Source organism: Microcebus murinus, chromosome 5 (genome assembly GCF_040939455.1).
Source record: "Microcebus murinus isolate Inina chromosome 5, M.murinus_Inina_mat1.0, whole genome shotgun sequence".
NCBI classification, from domain to species: Eukaryota; Metazoa; Chordata; class Mammalia; order Primates; family Cheirogaleidae; genus Microcebus; species Microcebus murinus.
The window spans coordinates 111992997-112010611 of NC_134108.1; the positions used below are offsets into that span (position 1 = coordinate 111992997).

At 46.1% G+C, this 17615-nt stretch overlaps 1 protein-coding gene, 2 non-coding genes and 1 pseudogene across 4 annotated transcripts; 3 read left to right on the forward strand and 1 right to left on the reverse strand.

The window, feature by feature from the left end:
• Nucleotides 1–935: 935 nt before the first annotated feature.
• Nucleotides 936–13973, forward strand: DDX39B (DExD-box helicase 39B). 2 transcript variants are annotated; one of them, XM_012741052.2, is made up of 11 exons: nucleotides 936–1040; nucleotides 2303–2653; nucleotides 3450–3577; nucleotides 3896–3988; nucleotides 7628–7811; nucleotides 9263–9381; nucleotides 11910–12041; nucleotides 12800–12909; nucleotides 13006–13150; nucleotides 13282–13429; nucleotides 13741–13973. In XM_012741052.2, the coding sequence occupies exons 2-11, from the start codon at nucleotides 2443–2445 to the stop codon at nucleotides 13755–13757; spliced, it is 1287 nt and encodes a 428-aa protein (XP_012596506.1). In that variant the 5' UTR covers nucleotides 936–1040; nucleotides 2303–2442; the 3' UTR covers nucleotides 13758–13973. The 2 variants fall into 2 exon arrangements, with proteins under 2 accessions (XP_012596506.1, XP_012596507.1); XM_012741053.2 differs by having other exon boundaries at nucleotides 2441–2653.
• LOC142871275 (small nucleolar RNA SNORD83) lies at nucleotides 1788–1865 on the forward strand. Its single transcript, XR_012919526.1, has one exon. It is a non-coding gene; the product is annotated as a small nucleolar RNA SNORD83 (small nucleolar RNA).
• Nucleotides 7864–7939, forward strand: LOC142871276 (small nucleolar RNA SNORD83). The gene has a single exon (XR_012919527.1). It is a non-coding gene; the product is annotated as a small nucleolar RNA SNORD83 (small nucleolar RNA).
• A 3114-nt stretch (nucleotides 13974–17087) lies between the features above and the next one.
• On the reverse strand, nucleotides 17088–17174 carry LOC142871249 (uncharacterized; annotated as a pseudogene).
• Nucleotides 17175–17615: the final 441 nt, after the last annotated feature.

The following is a 17615-nucleotide window of genomic DNA, read 5'->3' on the forward strand; positions in this document are numbered from 1 at the left end:
GAGAATTTGAGGTGTTTACATTTTGGCTGTAAATACCTCACCAGATGTATTACTTTGGATGTGTTGATTTGTTTCTCTGTTTGTCTACAATGGGAATAATGGTAGCTTCTCCTTAGTATTAAGCCGTTAAGTGTGCTAACAGGGAAAGGGCCAAAAGTTTGTTGTTTCTATTAAGCAGCAGGACATCACGTCTGACTTCTGTAAGCATCTCAAAGAGTGGGATGTCAAATGTTTCATTCAGGAAAAAATCCAGGCTGGAACAATGAATGGGGCTGTTGGGCCCGGGCTAAGAACGTTCTGCTCGAATTAACAGTATTTATGGAATATTGTATAACCTTCAAGCCCTACTATTTATTTATAACACTTGGGGCAGAATCCAGACCCCGTCTTCCACTCGGGGGATTCAGAACACCTTCCTGACTCACAGCTGCTAACTGGCCCAAGGGCATCAGCTACACCGGCCAACATCATTTTGGGTAAATGCCGTCTATGGTCCCCAGGGCACGGGGCAGGACCAGTTCCCTGAGACTCGCCTCCTCCGTCCTCTCTGCTGGGGCTCGCCGTTTCCTAGCGCGAGCCTGGCCGCCGGCAGGTCACCTTGACTACGGGCCAAGGACCCCGTGGGAACTCGCAGTCCTCTGTACCCTCGTGGCTCGCGCGTCCTTGGAAGGGTGCCCAGACAGAACACCTGCGTGGCAAAAACCTAAACGAAGAAGTGACAGGAGTGGAGAAGAGGAGAACGAGAGAATAAAGATAACAGTGGGAAAACATATTGGTTTCCTTTATGCCTTTTGTTACTGGCTCTAGCAAAGATGTTAGAAGTGATTTAAAAAAAATTTCAGACAGGCATTTTCCAAAGGCAAGCTCGGAACCTGCAGATCTGTAAAACCGCAGAAGGTCCTTTTTCCTGTCCCTTGCGCCTGCGCTCTGGCAGCCGAGAAGGCGGGAGGCCGGGGTAGAGGGAAGCTGGGAACCGGAAGTGAAGGCAGATTCCCTCTTTCGTCGCTGTTGCTGCCGCCATACGCTCTCGCCCTGCTTAGGTAAGCTTCGGCCTTCGCTACTATCCATCTCCATCTGCACTTCTTCGCATCCATCCTTTTACGTGGGCTCCTAATATCCCTTTCACAGGCGACGACGGTCGCTGGGGCCTAGTTTGGTCGTTATTTCCATAGCTTGCACCCCTTTCGAGACTAAAGAGCTCCTGGGGGGGAAGAAGGAAAGCTTTTGGGGGGGGCAAATCCAAGATGGTGTCCCCGGCGCCATTGTGTTCTCTTTGCTCCCGGCTCCTCCAGTGGGTCCCTCGCTTATCGAGTCCCCAGCGTCAACGAGAGGCGGCGCTAGGCGACCCCTGGTCTTGGGCATTTGTGGAGGGCGGGGCTCTCCTCACCTTCCTGCTCTTTTTGGCCCTCAGTGGGACTAGCAGGGGGAGGAGCCGGCTCTTGGGCCCAGTTTTAATTTTGTCACCCCGGCCTGCCAAGCTTATTTGGAGCGCTTTCCAAATGTTTAGGAGAGGTGCCATTGCGCGTTTCTCGGGGAGTCTCACCTGAGTAACGCAACCAATGTGAAACCAATTGGTAAAGGTTCTGTTAAAGCTGGGGCTGGAAATGTCTCTCAACTCTTTCTTACTCCTGGTAGGGTGGAGAGATTTTATTTTATTTTTTTTTTTGCGACCATGCCATTCTTCTTACTCTGCTCTCCCTATCCTCATTAATTACAAATGGATTTTTTAAGCAAGGAAAGGAAGGTACTGAAGAGTGGGAGGCTGAAAGCTGTGGAAGTGGACGGCAGCCATATGATGTTTTTTGTTTGAGAAGTGAGCGCTTTGCGCAGTGATGACCTCGATCTATCACCCTTGACTGATGGCTGCTGAGTTCAGGGATCCACATTGTGGGATTACAGGAAAGCTAAAGTCTTTGAGGATTTTGCAGGACTCTGTTCATCTTTTCATCTGTATTTTCTTTTCCCCCAGGTCATTAGTCGTATTCTACTTCTCATTATCTATTCTGTTTCTTCACTATCGTTATGTATTTTCAGGAATTTATAATTTGGTCTTTTCCATTTTCCTGGATTCTGTACTCTGATGCTAGTCTTTTTGAGAACCTGTGTCCTAAACACTTTCCCTGGGACCACTTTTTCTATTATGTTTGCTTTTCACATTTATATTTTTGTATCTCTTTGTTACTTTTTCCCCCAAGTAAAGGTTTCATAGTTTAGGGAAAGTGGGAACAGTGTGGGAATGGAAAAAAGGTCGTGAAGGCTTTGCTCATGACTGATAAGTCTTCGTTTGTTTTTTTATCCCTAGCTCTTCTTTCAGAAACTAGTATCTTTCTTTTGCTTTGCTGTTCCTCAAGCCACCCCCCACTACTCTTTCCCCCTTGTTTTCACCTGTACTGTGAGAACCCATCCAGAACCCCCTCCCCTTCTCCCCCTGCTGGCCCAGTTATGGCAGAAAACGATGTAGACAATGAGCTCTTGGACTACGAAGATGATGAGGTGGAGACAGCAGCTGGGGGTGATGGGGCTGAGGCCCCTGCCAAGAAGGATGTCAAGGGCTCCTACGTCTCCATCCACAGTTCTGGCTTTCGTGACTTTCTGCTCAAGCCAGAGTTGCTCCGGGCCATTGTTGACTGTGGCTTTGAGCATCCATCAGAAGGTAAATTTTCTATTGGGCATAGAATACTTATTAGGCTCTTTAAGAATACAAGAAAAAGATGTGTTCTTTCTCAGGTAGTAAAAATTTATATTTAGGATAGGCAGGAACTAAGATATCAAAACCAATTTTAGTGATAGAAGAGGCTTCAATAGGCTTCGTATTTTATTCATGATTGCATCAAAGTAATAATGATCCAAGATCAACTAATAGGTCTGCTGTTAGTTTTTATGACTGGCTTCTTTTCTACTTGCTTTTAATTTTGTCATTTGACTTCTAAATTTAAATTTTCAGAAAGGGCCTGGTTTGATCTTTAGTCCCCCCTCTGTTGGGCTAGGCCTATGATGGTCTTTGGAAGCCTTTATGACTGGTTAAAAATGACTGGCTTCTGGTTTAGGTACCACATTCTACATTTTGCCCAAGGTTGCAGGGTTATGTGACCCAAAGCAAGGCAACCTAAGTTGGAGAAATGGCCAGTGACAGGCACTCAGATGTCTCAAGTTACAGGTTAAAGAAAAGGACGGAGCCAGGAGTGCAGAAGGTGAGCTGTTGGTAGATGCAAGGGGATTGTTATCAGGACTGAGGAGGCCTGGACCTTGAGGAGCATAAAGCTAGAAGGAGCTAGGAGAGTCTGATTTTTGGGGTGAATGTAATTGAGGGAGCAGAGACAAGGGGTCTGCAAGTTGCCAAGAACCAGGTAAATACTGTACTTTGAGAAATGGGTTTTGTATGGTGAAAAAAGTTGTAGAGTTATCTGGAGACTGTAGTCTTAATTTATCTTTTTTCCCTCTACTTGTAGTTCAGCATGAGTGCATCCCTCAGGCCATTCTGGGAATGGATGTCCTGTGCCAGGCCAAGTCAGGCATGGGAAAGACAGCAGTGTTTGTGCTGGCCACACTGCAACAGCTGGAGCCAGTTACTGGGCAGGTATACGTGGGGAGAATGCTGGGGAAAATTATGCATATATGGGAGATGTGTTTCTGTCCCAGCTACGTGCTTTCAGATCCATGAGCACTTCTCACTGAGATGACCTCTGTCACCCTTGACAGCCTGACAGCTGTGGGGAATGTTCCCTAGTAAGCATGGGGTTAATGATTTAGATCATAGTATTGGAGTCAGTTGTTAAATGCTAAGCATGCTTTGTGACAGTCACTTCCCTGGAGAGGATAATGAAGGGATAATAATAATAATAATGATGAAGGGAAAATACCTTATGTCTGTCTTTTCATCTACTTTCTGCCCAAGGTGTCTGTGCTGGTGATGTGTCACACTCGGGAGTTGGCTTTTCAGATAAGCAAGGAATATGAGCGCTTCTCTAAATACATGCCCAATGTCAAGGTAAGCCAAGGTAAAGAGGGAAGGTATGGCAAGTTGGAGGCATCAGAAACTTGTTGGTCAGCAGACTGCGTGGCTGACAGATGTTAAATACCCATAGCTCAGTGTGCGTGTAACTGACAAAAAGTTCTTGCAAGTTTTGGGTGTTCAAGAGATTTTACTAAAATGTAGGACTCATTTGGAAATGCATTATAATTTCAGAGAGGCTTGTTAAGTATTAACTTTGGAGAAGTTTTAGTTTGCCGTGATTTAACATATAGTATAAAAAAGGCCGGGCGTGGTAGATCACGCCTGTAATCCTAGCTCTCTGGGAGGCCAAGGTGGGTGGATTGCTTGAGGTCAGGAGTTTGAAACCAGCTTGAGCAAGAGCGAGACCCTGTCTCTACTAAAAATAGAAAGAAATTAATTGGCTAACTAACATATCTAGAAAAAAAATTAGCTAGGTATAGTGGCACATGCCTGTAGTCCCAGCTACTCGGGAGGCTGAGGCAGGAAGATTGCTTGAGCCCAAAGAGTTTGAGGTTGCTGTGAGCTAGGCTGATGCCACGGCACTCACTCTAGCCTGGGCAACAAAGTGAGACTCTGTCTCAAAAAAAAAAAAAAAGCTTGTATTAGGGCCAGATGCGGTGGCTCAGGCCTGTAGTCCTAGCACTCTGGGAGGCCGAAGCGTGAGAATCGCTCAAGGTCAGGAGTTTGAGACTAGCCTGAGTAACAGCAAGACCCCATCTCTACTAAAAGTAGAAAAAAATTATCTGGCCAAGTAAAAATATATACACAAAAATTAGCCGGGCATGGTAGTGCATGCCTGTAGTCCCAGCTACTCTTGAGGCTGAGGAGTTTTTTTTTTTTTTTTTTTTGAGACAGAGTCTCGCTTTGTTGTCCAGGCTAGAGTGAGTGCCGTGGCGTCAGCCTAGCTCACAGCAACCTCAAACTCCTGGGCTAGAGTGATCCTTCTGCCTCAGCCTCCCAAGTAGCTGGGACTACAGGCATGCGCCACTATGCCCGGCTAATTTTATATATATATATCAGTTGGCCAATTAATTTCTTTCTATTTATAGTAGAGACGGGGTCTCGCTCTTGCTCAGGCTGGTTTTGAACTCCTGACCTTGAGCAATCCGCCCGCCTCGGCCTCCCAAGAGCTAGGATTACAGGCGTGAGCCACAGCGCCCGGCCGAGGCTGAGGAGTTTGAGGTTGCTGTGAACTAGGCTGATGATGCCACTTCACTCTAGCCCTTGCAACAGAGTGAGACTCAGTCTCAAGAAAGAAAAAAAAAAGCCTGTATAGCATGAGAATTCATGATTGGACTATGGATTATGTTTACCGCAAGACCACCCCATCTATCTATTTATATATAAATAAAGATGGGATCTCGCTCTTTTTTAGGCTGGTCTTGAACTCCTGAGCTCAAGCAGTCTGTCCACCTCGGTCTCCCAGAGTGCTGGGATTACAGGCGTGAGCCACTGTGCCCAGCCCTGTTTATTACTTCATATTTTAAAGGAACTAGGAGTGTTAGAGTCATAGTCCTAAATGAAAATAATTTCTTAAAATCTAAACTAAGTAACAGTACTTACACATGGTAAAATGCTTAAATCTAGAAGGCCTAATAATGACAAAATTTGTGTTCTGCTATCTCTAATCCTACTTCACAGAAGGTGATCACTTAAGTTTTTTTAAGTTCTGAGGGCTTTATGTTACCAAGTGTTAGGCACTATTTTCTCGGTTTATCAACTTATAGGCCTTTTTTACTTTTTGTGAAATAGCTTGTTTCCTCCCATTTGAAAACTATTTTAACTCTTTAAATGTGATCTGAAGGCCATGTGTATGTATATGTTGACACTGTTATATGTATATTTTTATACAGCCAGTCAACAGATTGACTTGGTACTAAGACCTTGCAGTCTTATCTGTGGGTTGATTTTAAAAGTTGTAAACCAGGAAACCGTTTCCATTGTTATAACTATGGAAACATTATTGTGCTCAGTAGTGAGCTAGGTTGCATTCCTGCTCTGGGTCCAAACTCATCTCCCTGTGTCACTCAAAAGAAAACAGTCTTGGTGTCAAGATCAAATATGAATTGTCATTACTTATTCTTACTTTCCTTATTCTTGCTCAAAATCATGTCACAGTGACTTGTAAGAGGCCGGGCCAGTTCTACAGAATATCCTCCCCTGGATTTGTCTGTTTACTTTCTTTTTGTGTCATTTAGCTTGTTCTTTCCCCCTAGTACTTACTTTAAATTGAAATTTGTATTTGAAAGTTTAACTGATTCAAGTAAAACATTTTTGGCAAGAATCCTTCATAGGTGATGCTGTACCTCTTGTTATGCCACAAATCTGGTTGACCCACCGTCAGTGATTTTAGATTTACTGTAGAATTAGAGTCATGACAGCGATTCCTTGATTGTTCTTTTTTTGTTGTTTTTTTATGAGACAGAGTCTCACTCTGTTGCCCCAGGTAGAGTGCCATGGCGTTAGCCTAGCTCACAGCAACCTCAAACTCCTGGGCTCAGGCAATCCTTCTGCCTCAGCCTCCCGAGTAGCTGGGACTACAGGCATGCACCACTATGCCCGGCTAATTTTTTCTATATATTTTTAGTTGGCCAATTAATTTCTTTATTTTTTTAGTAGAGATGGGGTCTTGCTCTTGCTCAGGCTGGTTTCAAACTCCTGAACTTGAGCAATCCTCCCGCCTAGGCCTCCCAGAGTGCTAGGATTACAGGCGTGAGCCACAGTGCCCGGCCTCCTTGATTGTTCTTTCCTCCTTGAAACTAGAAAGTAGTTTCTGATATTATTCCATACTGTACCCAGGCCGAGATCCTTAGCAACCATTCGCCTAGTAGTTTTAACATGGCGCGTTAGATAATATTTAGCCTGAATCAGTAATTTTATAGGGATTATGTCAAGGAGTTTAAGATTCTGGGGTTCGGTTAGGACAACTTGATATTCCATGTAGTTTTTGTGGTACTTTGCACTCTTTGGTTGATTTCTTGCTGTCTTTTTTTTTGTTGTTTTTTGAGACAACAACAACAAAAAAAAGACAGAGTCTTGCTTTGTTGTCCAGGCTAGAGTGAGTGCTGTGGCATCAGCCTAGCTCACAGCAACCTCACACTCCTGGGCTCAGGCAATCCTGCTGCCTCAGCCTCCTCAGTAGCTGGGACTACAGGCATGCGCCACCATGCCCGGCTAATTTTTTATATATATATTAGTTGGCCAATTAATTTCTTTCTATTTTTAGTAGAGACGGGGTCTCGCTCTTGCTCAGGCTGGTTTCGAACTCCTGAACTTGAGCGATCCATCTGCCTTGGCCTCCCAGAGTGCTAAGATTACAGGCATGAGCCACGGCGCCTGGCCTCTTACTATCCTTATGCTTAAAATCAAGCCTGGCCTTATAAATGCAGTGCAGGAGGATGGGTAGATTAAGTCAGAAAAACCGAATGCTAGGCTTGGCTGCCCCAGTTAACCATGTAACTTTGGACAAGTCACTTTTGTTTCTTAACCTCAATGTTTGGAAGGACATAGAATTTTAGATTAGGTGATCTCTTTAGTTCTGAAGTGTCATTGGTAGAGCTTAAACTGAACTTAGGAACACTGGGGAGATTGGACCGTTTTCCTTCCTGTGAAACTCTTGTCCTGGCTTGGCAGGTCGCAGTGTTTTTTGGTGGTCTGTCTATCAAGAAGGATGAAGAGGTGCTGAAGAAGAACTGCCCGCATATCGTTGTGGGGACTCCTGGCCGCATCCTAGCCCTGGCTCGAAATAAGAGCCTCAACCTCAAACACATTAAACACTTTATTTTGGATGAATGTGATAAGATGCTTGAACAGCTCGGTGAGTGGCAATGCAGGGACAGGGCTGGTGGTCTGGGGAGTTGCCCTTTGGAGCCAAATGATGCTTATGTGATACAGGAGCACATCAGTGCAAGGACGACTTTTATCTATCACCCATGACTGATGGTTCCCTGGTCGGTCTTTGTTATGCTTTTAAGCAGCCTTGGTGAAAGGGTGGAGGGTGTCATCTTTCTGTGATAGATGTTTCTTTACCTCGATAGTAGGAAACTTTGATAATCTTATATATACGTCACCACCTCCACCCCCCCATCTTTTCCTTTATAGATTCTTCCTATACTGAGAGTCATAGGGGAGATACTAAACTGAAGGAGAATATAGTCTACCTTTCTGGCATCCCCAGCACAGCATATATGATCAGAATTTATAGCTGGATAGGTTCCTATATTTAGTTTTGGGATTAGCGTGGAGAGTGTTGGTGTAAGTTTGTGTGGCGGGTGTGCTACTAGGCCAGGTGAGGATAATAAGAGGAGATTTTCTGTGAGACTTGAATCTTGATGAATGGGAGAGTGGGGACGGATGGACATATCCTCAGAAATAAGTCATTGTAAATGGTCTTTGGCGATTCAGAAGGGCAAGCTGTGAGGCAGGCTCCAGGTAGACATGCTGTATTTGCCTGACTGGACAGGACAGTGTGATCCAGACAAGGCATAGAGTGGACTCTAAAATGTAGCATGTGATAACTGCTTGATGTTGTAGATTGCTGGAGGCTGGTGCTTGCGGAGAGAGGGGTTGGCAGAAGGGCCTCTAAAGCATTCGTAAACGGCCTGAGCCTCTGCAGTGGGCGTTATTCCCATTTTATTGTTGTGGGCTTTGGGGTTTCATATATATATATATATATATATATATATATTTTTTTTTTTTTTTTTGAGAGACAGTGTCTCAGTCTGTTGCCTGGGCTAGAGTGCCGTGGCATCAGCCTAGCTCACAGCAACCTCAAACTCCTGGGCTCAAGCGATCCTCCTGCCTCAGCCTCCCGAGTAGCTGGGACTACAGGCATGCACCACCATGCCTGACTAATTTTTTCTATGTATTTTTAGTTGGCCCATTAATTTCTTTCTTTTTTTAGTAGAGACCCTGTCTTTAGTAGAGACGGGGTCTTGCTCAGGCTGGTTTTGAACTTCTGACCTTGAGCAATCCACCTACCTTGGCCTCCCGGAATGCTAGGATTATAGGCGTGAGCCACCACAGCCAGCCATATATTTCTTGTTTGGTTAAAACACAGCTGGAAACTGATCCCAAATCTTTACTCCAAATTCATTGTTCTTTCCATTATGTTATTAGCACGGATTTGACTTTGTAGTGGTTGGAGAAGTCACTGAAGTGATGCCCTTGCTTACCCATTTCCAGCAATCTTCACCTCACTGAGAAGTCTACCTCTGATCTTTGTTTATCACACATGCTTATTTTCGCCTATATTTTTTTTCCTTGTAGACATGCGTCGGGATGTCCAGGAAATTTTTCGCATGACCCCCCACGAGAAGCAGGTCATGATGTTCAGTGCTACCTTGAGCAAAGAGATCCGTCCAGTCTGCCGCAAGTTCATGCAAGATGTAAATACCCTTCTACCTTCTCTCCCTCCACTCCCCGCCCGCTGCCTCCTCCCCTTCCTCGCCCCCTTTCTCCAGACTCCCTTGTCCTTCAAGCACCAAGAAGGGCGCTGTGCCGATCTGAGAGTGATGACTCCCTGAAGAGACACACAGAAGCAGAGACAGCTAGTGTTAGGGTCTGCGCGGGTGCCAGGGAAACTCCGGAAGACTTGGTCGGGTTAACGTGAGAGCGGGTAGTGTTCGACTTTTTAAAAAATCCCAGCATTTTTTAACCTCTTCTACCTTTTGGGGGAGGGCAGGATTTTCTGCCCTACCACCCACCCATCATCATCTCTTACGTGCCCCCTACAGCCACGAGCCTCAAGGTGGCATTGAGCATACAACTGGAGCCTTCTGCTCACCAAAACTCATACTTCACGGGGCAGGAGAGCAAGAGAGGGACAGACAGATGGCAGGGCATGTCCAAAAGAAGAGCAAACAGTACAGATGAATCCTCCTCTTCCCCACCTCCAGGGGTGGGGGCCTTTGGCACCTCAATCCCCGATCCCCTACTCCTTCCCGCCCATACCTCCTTGCACCTATCTGGAACCTCGGTTGACGTGAGCCAGCAACAGAGAAGCACCGTGGCGCGGCGAGGGAATGTGGACGGCACCCAGCAGTGGATGGTGGCAGCAGAGGCCGTGGGGAAACCTGCCCAGGAAGCTGAGGACCATGCCAGCCTTTTTTTCTGTTCCCGGTTTTTCCCTGAACCCAACACGTGCTGTGCCCCTCGTTTTCCCTCATATGTGTTGGGGAGGGGTGTCCTGAATGGGGTGGTGGATTTTTTTTTTTCCTTTAAAAAAAAATTATTTTTTAAATACTCAGGAGAGGGATATGGGAATGGTAAAGTTTATATAACCAGGTTGGTGTTAGGGTTTGGGGCTAGCTGGGGTCCTTTGTATAAGCAGTGGAGTGAGTTCCTCCCCTCCCTGCAGTGCTCCTTCCCATGGGATGATAACTCTTTATCTTTAAGCTGTACTTCTGGCTAGAATTAGATTTGAAGGAGGCCATGGAACTTCTCTTTAGAAAGCCTACCTTGCTAGCCTGTGTTCTGGGATCAGGCTTCTGTTTTTTCCCGTCACACACACACACATTCATTCTCATCTTGGGCCCTGGATCTTCATGTTAACTATGTCCCCCAAGACAGTATGAAGAGTGTTAGGTATGTTGGGCTTTGGTGTTTCGTCAATTTCTGTCTTTTTTATGCTCCTTCCTCCCCTTCAAGGGTGTTTTTTTTTTATTTTTTATTTTAAAGATGAATTCTGACAGGTGTGCCTGTAGTCCCCTCAGGAGGCTGAGGTGGGAGGATCGCTTGAGGTTAGGAGTTTGAGCCTGAAGTGTGCTGTGATCTCTCTTGGGAATAGCCACTGCACTCCAGCCTGGGCAACATTTCAAGGCCCTGTCTCTTAAAAAAGATGAATGCATAGGTATATCTGGTGCTCCGGATTTGTTTTTAACATCATTTACCAATATTTTCCTTATAAACCTGTAGATGGTTTGTCTGTTAGGCCAGAGACCACTCTCATCTAAAACTATTCCCTGTGGTCTGGGGGCAAGTTTTTACTTGCCTGAAACAATTTTTGCTTCTCTTTATGTGGCATTTTTGCCATGTCCATTACAGCATTCTGATCTTAAAAGATTCAGATTAAAAGATGTCCAATTTTCTAGTGTGCATAGTTGAGGCCAGGCACGGTGGCTTATGCCTGTAATCCTAGCACTCTGGGAGGCCGAGGCGGGTGGTCTTGAGTTCAGGAGTTCAAGACCAGCCTGAGTCAGAGTGAGACCCCATCTCTACTAAAAATAGAAAGAAATTAATTGGTCAACTAAAATTATATAGAAAAATTAGCTGGGCATATAGACACATGCCTATGGTCCCAGCTACTCAGGAGGCTGAGGCAGGAGGATTGCTTGAGCCCAGGAGTTTGAGGTTGCTGTGAGCGAGGCTGATGCCACGGCACACACTCTAGCCCAGGCAACCGAGAAAGACTGTCTCAAAAACAAAATATTCGTAGTTGAGCTAAGAGAATCAAATGGAGCACTCCTTGTCCTCTTCCTCATGTTCTTAAAACCAACTCTTGAAGTTATTCTGACCTTGAGTCACTGTTTCCCATCATTTCCCAGATGTTTGGAAATGGTCTCTTTTGAGAATCATCTTCCATTGTTTTCTGCCCACCGCCTCCATTTGAGGTGATGGCATCTAGCCATCAGGTGGTTTCACTGCTCCTTTACTTCCTTTGCAAAGTTTCTTTCCTACAACAGTTTTCAGTTGGGCATTCATTCTTAAAACTCAACTGATAGGAAGGAAATTATATGTAATGCGAAAGAGACCACAATAAAATGTGGGTATTTTTGGGTGTGAGGTGGGGTTTTCAATCTTCTCTCCTCCCCATCCCCCCCATGGGGTGTATTGGAGAACAACTTCCTCCACCCCCCCAGGTTTAACCCCCCCACTCTGCCCTCCTCCCGTTCCCTGCCCCCTTCCTCCCCCTCAGCCAATGGAGATCTTCGTGGATGATGAGACGAAGTTGACGCTGCATGGGTTGCAGCAGTACTACGTGAAACTGAAGGACAACGAGAAGAACCGGAAGCTTTTTGACCTTCTGGATGTCCTTGAGTTCAACCAGGTCAGTTGTTCAAGGTCCAGTAGGGGGATGAGCATTGGATCCATCTCCAGCTGTAGCAGACACCTGTGTGTGAAGCACCCTAAATTGAGGAAACCACACGTGACATGGGAGAAAATGATGAGCGTATGAGTGTTTTTGGGGACTGGGCACGGGCAAGGCAGAGGCTGCTTTTCTGTTCTGTGGCAGGCACAATTAGTGAAAGTGAAAACCTCAAGGAAAATAAACTTCAAAAGATAAAATCTTTGAAGGGTTTTAGTGAGTTTGTAAAGATCTTGAACTATTTTGGACATGTTAGGGTTCTTAAATCTGTTTATTCTAGTACTAAGAAGCATTTCATCAATAAAGCTGTTATACGGTCTCTTTGAAGTAAAAACTACTTGCTAGAGTTAGGATAGGTCCCTTAGGATTAATGTTTTGGTTAGCAGAAATATCAGTCATGTTTTTTCAGACCTTAGTCCTAATTTTTGTCATGTATACATGAGGTGGCTTCATCCTTATCTCTTGACAAGTCTGGCAGTTTTGGTTACTGATCTCTGTACCTTCTAAGAGGCCAGTCTGCTCAGGAAAATCAGAGCTGAGAGGAAGACCAAGTTACATTTAGAGCAGAAGAGGAAATACATAGGAGGAGGGAATAAGAGGGTTGAAGAGGAATTCCTTCAGAAGAGTGTGATTGCCAGAAACTCTTCTCACATGTAGTCTGTCTCCCACACCATGGACCCACATTATCTGCTCACACCACCACCACCCCCCACACACAGGTGGTGATCTTTGTGAAGTCTGTGCAGCGATGCATTGCTCTGGCCCAGCTCCTGGTGGAGCAGAACTTCCCAGCCATTGCCATCCACCGTGGGATGCCCCAGGAGGAGCGGTGAGTTGGAGGCAGGGAGGTGTTTTGTGTCTTTGGGAGAAAAAGGCCATTTAGAGAAGGAATCTCAACCTTTTTAAAATTTCTTTTCTCATAAAGGCTTTCTCGATATCAGCAGTTTAAAGATTTTCAACGACGAATTCTCGTGGCTACCAACCTATTTGGCCGAGGCATGGACATTGAGCGGGTGAACATTGCCTTTAACTACGACATGCCTGAGGATTCTGACACCTACCTGCATCGGGTAATGCCCCACACCCAGAGAACATCCCATTGTCCCCACCCTTTATTTTCTCTATCTTTTCACACCTTACATCTTCATCCCTATCTCTGGGTGTCTTCTGGGTTTTCCAGTCCTACTCTGTTTCCTTCCAGGTGGCCAGAGCAGGCCGGTTTGGCACCAAGGGCTTGGCCATCACGTTTGTGTCAGATGAGAATGATGCCAAGATCCTCAATGATGTGCAAGATCGCTTTGAGGTCAATATTAGTGAGCTGCCTGATGAGATAGACATCTCCTCTTACAGTGAGTATTGATTGCGTGAAACCCTTTGGTTCTCCTTGTTCCTTAGTGTGTTTGTCATAAATCTCATCGTGTAGACGACAGGCACCGCTGTGTAATGGGCACTTGACTGCTTCATCATTGCCCTCCCCTTGATGCTGTGTTGGGATTTTTTTGACCTCTGAGGTCTCATTCTTCCCTCATGTTATTTCTTTCCCCACCCCCAAGTCTTTCCTCTGAATCTGCACCACACACCAACATCTACGTGGTGCATGAGTTCCTGCTCGCTTCGATTTTCCGTACCTTAGTCTAATTGCGACACTTTTTCTCTTCAGTTGAACAGACACGGTAGAGGATTCGCCCGTTCTGGAATGTGACAGTCTGTCCTTCAGGAGAGGACACCAGGCGTGGGGGTGAAGGAGACACTACTGCCACCTGCCCCTGACAGCCCCACCCCTACCACATGGCTTCCCTCTTCTGCATCACCACCACTCCCCAAATCCCATTTCCTGATTTGTCAGAATTTTTTTAACAAAACTAAAAATGAAACGCATGTGTGTTTGTGGAATCTGTGAGTGCTCCTTCCCTTTATTGTATTTGTGGTGAGGTTATTTTAGGGCCGATCCAGAGTAAATTTCTGTGAGGACGGTGTTCTCTGCTGTGGACTAAGGTCAGTGGGTGGGGTCAAAGGGGGACGGGACTAAGACTGCAGGCGCCCTGGTTCCTCACTGCCTGCCAATTTCTGCCCCTTCCTGGAGGTGTCTTCAATTTTCTCAGTGGCCTGTGAGAATCTGGGTGGTTTCTGATTACAGGGCTCCTGGAGGTGGTGTATAGTATTTCCCATGTGGAAGGGTGATGTGGGAACTGGTGGGAAGCTTAGAGGTCTCCTTATCTATTCTTAAGCTTCTGGATCTTGAGCACTAGGGGCTGGGCCTCCCAGGCTCCCTCCCGCCCTTCCAGCAGGGCCTGGTACAGCTCCAGCTGCTGCTCCAGCAACTCCTCAGCTTGGGCGAGCTCAGTTGTGTGCTGGAGCCAGGACCCTGCGTGTGAGAGGGAACTGGGGAGGGAGCATTGGCCAGGACAGGGGGCTGAGGCCCCAGGGAAGCTGTGTTGCAGGGTCTGGCTGGAAGTCTGGGATTCCACCCCTCCTTTCCCTTTTTCCACCCTGTTAGTGTAAGGCCACCTGCACTGAGAAGCCCAGGTAGCTCCCTGCATAGGGCTCTGGGGGACAGACAGAGATCACTGGCCCAGGGACTGTAACTGGACACCTTGAACAAGGACAAGGTTATGGGGTCCCTGGAAAGAGGACCAATTGTCCCCTAAAAAATTGGGGATTCCTGTTGAAGGACTCTGGACTGTGTTGCTGTGGAGGAGGAGCCCTGAGTTCTTTCTGGTTTTTTTTTTTTGGTTTAGTTTTTGAGACAGTCTCCCTTAGTTGCCTGCGGCACTTGGGCTAGAGTGCTGTGGTGTCAGCGTAGCTCACAGCAACCTCAAACTCCTGGGCTCAAGCAATCCTCCTGCCTCGGCCTCTTCAGTAGCAGGAACTGTAAGCACATGCTACTATGTCCGGCTAATTTTTTCTATTGTTATAAGAGATGGGGTTTTGGTCTTGATCAGGCTGGTCTTGAACTCTTGACCTCAAGTAATCCTCCTGCCTTGGCCTCCCAGAGTGCTAGGATTACAGGCATGAGCCACTGCACCCTGCCTAGCCCTGAGGTCTGGGCTGGGATGGGGGTGGGCAGGCATTGGGAGCTTGAGAGTTGGGACTAGCCCTGGAGCTACAGGGGTGAGGGTGGTACAGGGTGGGATTGAGAGGATCCCCCCACCCCCAGTATAAATTCTTCACCCCTGCCCTCAGTGCCATTTACCCTGGGAGGGGACCTCATCTTCCCACTACCCCTGGAGCTGGTCATCTCTTCTGTGCTTGCCTTGGGGCCCTGGGAGCAGCACTCATGGGAGCCCTGGGGTACTAGGGACCAGCAGGGCAGGAGGAGGTGAAATGAACAGCCGGAGAGAGCCAGGGCAGGTGAGGCAGGGAGCTATGTGAACTGCCAGCAGCCACCAGGAACTGGCTCCCTCTAGGCCTTGACCTTGCTGTAGTGCCAGGTCCTGCCCAGGCCCCCTCCGTGCCTGCTCTGCTGTCCCCTCTTCCCCCCAATCTGACCCTGGCCAGACAAGAGTCTAGAACAACTATTGTAATGTGAAAAGTGTTCCTACCAGTTTAGGCAGAACTTGCTTTAGAATGTTGGTGCTAGTCTACCACAGGTCTTGTGGCTTTCTTCACATCGTCTTCTCTGACTTAACTCCTCTCAACTCTGCAAGGTTGGTATTACACCACTGGTTTGCAGACGAGGAAACTGGCTCAGATAGTTTTATTTGGCAGTCGCACACTGGGCAAGTGTCTTTTGGGCCAGCTCTGGGCCAGATGTGCTCAAGGCTCCATGGCTGGTTGGTCTGCCTGAGTGCTCATACTGATCTTTCTTAAATACTGATTACCCTTTTACATACTTTTTATTGTGCTTCACTTCATTGCTCCTTGTAGATACTGTGGTGTTTTTTTTTTTTTTTTAAAACAGATTGAAGGTTTGTGGCAACCCTGTGTCCAGCAGGTCTGTTGTTGCCATTTTTCAAACAGCATGTGCTCAACTTCATGTCTCTGTCACATTTTGGTAATTCTTGCAATATTTCAAACTTCATAATATATTCTTTTTTTTTTTTTTTATCTTTCTTCTGACTAAGTGAGCTGGAACATAATATATTCTTTAGATGCAGTATTATACTTGGTACAGTGATCTGTCATCAATGATGAAGTTACTATTGTAATTGTTTTGGGGCACCATGAACTTTACCCATACAGGCTTAGTGGATAAATGTGTGTGTGGTGACAGCTCCACCAACCAGCTGTCCCCTCCAGCTCTGCCCTCCTCGGCCTTCCTATTCTGAGACACAACAATGTTGAAGTTAGGCAAGTCAGTAACCCTGCAGTGTTCAAGTGAAACGCATAGTCAATCTGTGCAGTGAACTTCATTCTTTTAAGAAATTGCCACAGCCACCAACCAACCTCGGTAAGTCAACAGCCATCAACACTGAGGTAAGACCCTCCACCAGCAAAAACAACTTGCTGAAGCCTCAGATGATTGTTAGCATTTTTTTTAAAAAAGTATTTTTTAATGTATGTACATAGTTTTTTTAAACACATTTTATTAAAATTTTATCTTGGCCGGGCGTGGTGGCTCAAGCCTGTACTCCTAGCACTCTGGGAGGCCGAAGCGGGCTGATTGCTCGAGGTCAGGAGTTCGAAACCAGCCTGAGCAAGAGTGAGACCCTGTCTCTACTATAAGTAGAAAGAAATTAATTGGCCACCTAATATATATAGAAAAAATTAGCTGGGCATGATGGCACATGCCTGTGGTCCCATCTACTCGGGAGGCTGAGGCAGCAGGATTGCTTGAGCCCAGGAGTTTGAGGTTGCTGTGAGCTAGGCTGATGCCATGGCACTTACACTAGCCTGGGCAGCAAAGCAAGACTCTGTCTCAAAAAAAAAAAAATTAACATTCTAGAGCTTTTCATATACAAGATAACTTTTACATAATATATTCTTTAGATGCAAACTGCTTTTCAAATTTGGGCCCACACCATGTAAACCTGCTTATAACTTGCTTTTTGTCTTTTTTTATTTAGAAAAAATATGGGATCACAAACTTGCATGCCATCCTTGCTAATCTCTGTATCATTCCAATTTTAGTATATGTGCTGCTGAAGCGAGCACTGTAACTTGCTTTTTGAAAAAAAAATTTTCCCATTTATGAAAACTAGAGCATACTTTACATTTTTTTTTTTTTTTTTTTTGAGACAGAATCTCACTCTTTCCCCAGGGTAGAGTGTCGTGGTGTCAGCATAGCTCACAGCAACCTCAAACTCCTGGGCTCAAGCGATCCTTCTGCCTCAGCCTGCTGTGTAGCTGAGACTACAGGCATGCGCCATGCACCACCATGCCTGGCTAATTTTTCTATATATTTTTAGTTGGCCAATTAATTTCTTTCTATTTATAGTAGAGATGGGCGTCTTGATCTTGCTCAGGCTGGTTTCAAACTCCTGACCTTGAGCGACCCACCTGCCTCTGTCTCCCAGAGTGCTACGATTACAGGAGTGAGCCACCACGCCCAGCCACTTTACATATTTTTTTAAGGCAGGGTTCCACTTTGTTGCC

Coding starts and splice junctions, on each gene's coding strand:
- DDX39B (XM_012741052.2), top strand. CDS start 2,443: ATGGCAGAAAACGATGTAGACAATGAGCTCTTGGACTACGAAGATGAT. Junction 3,989..7,627: donor AATACATGCCCAATGTCAAG/GTAAGCCAAGGT, acceptor CTGGCTTGGCAG/GTCGCAGTGTTTTTTGGTGG. Junction 12,042..12,799: donor ATGTCCTTGAGTTCAACCAG/GTCAGTTGTTCA, acceptor CCCCACACACAG/GTGGTGATCTTTGTGAAGTC.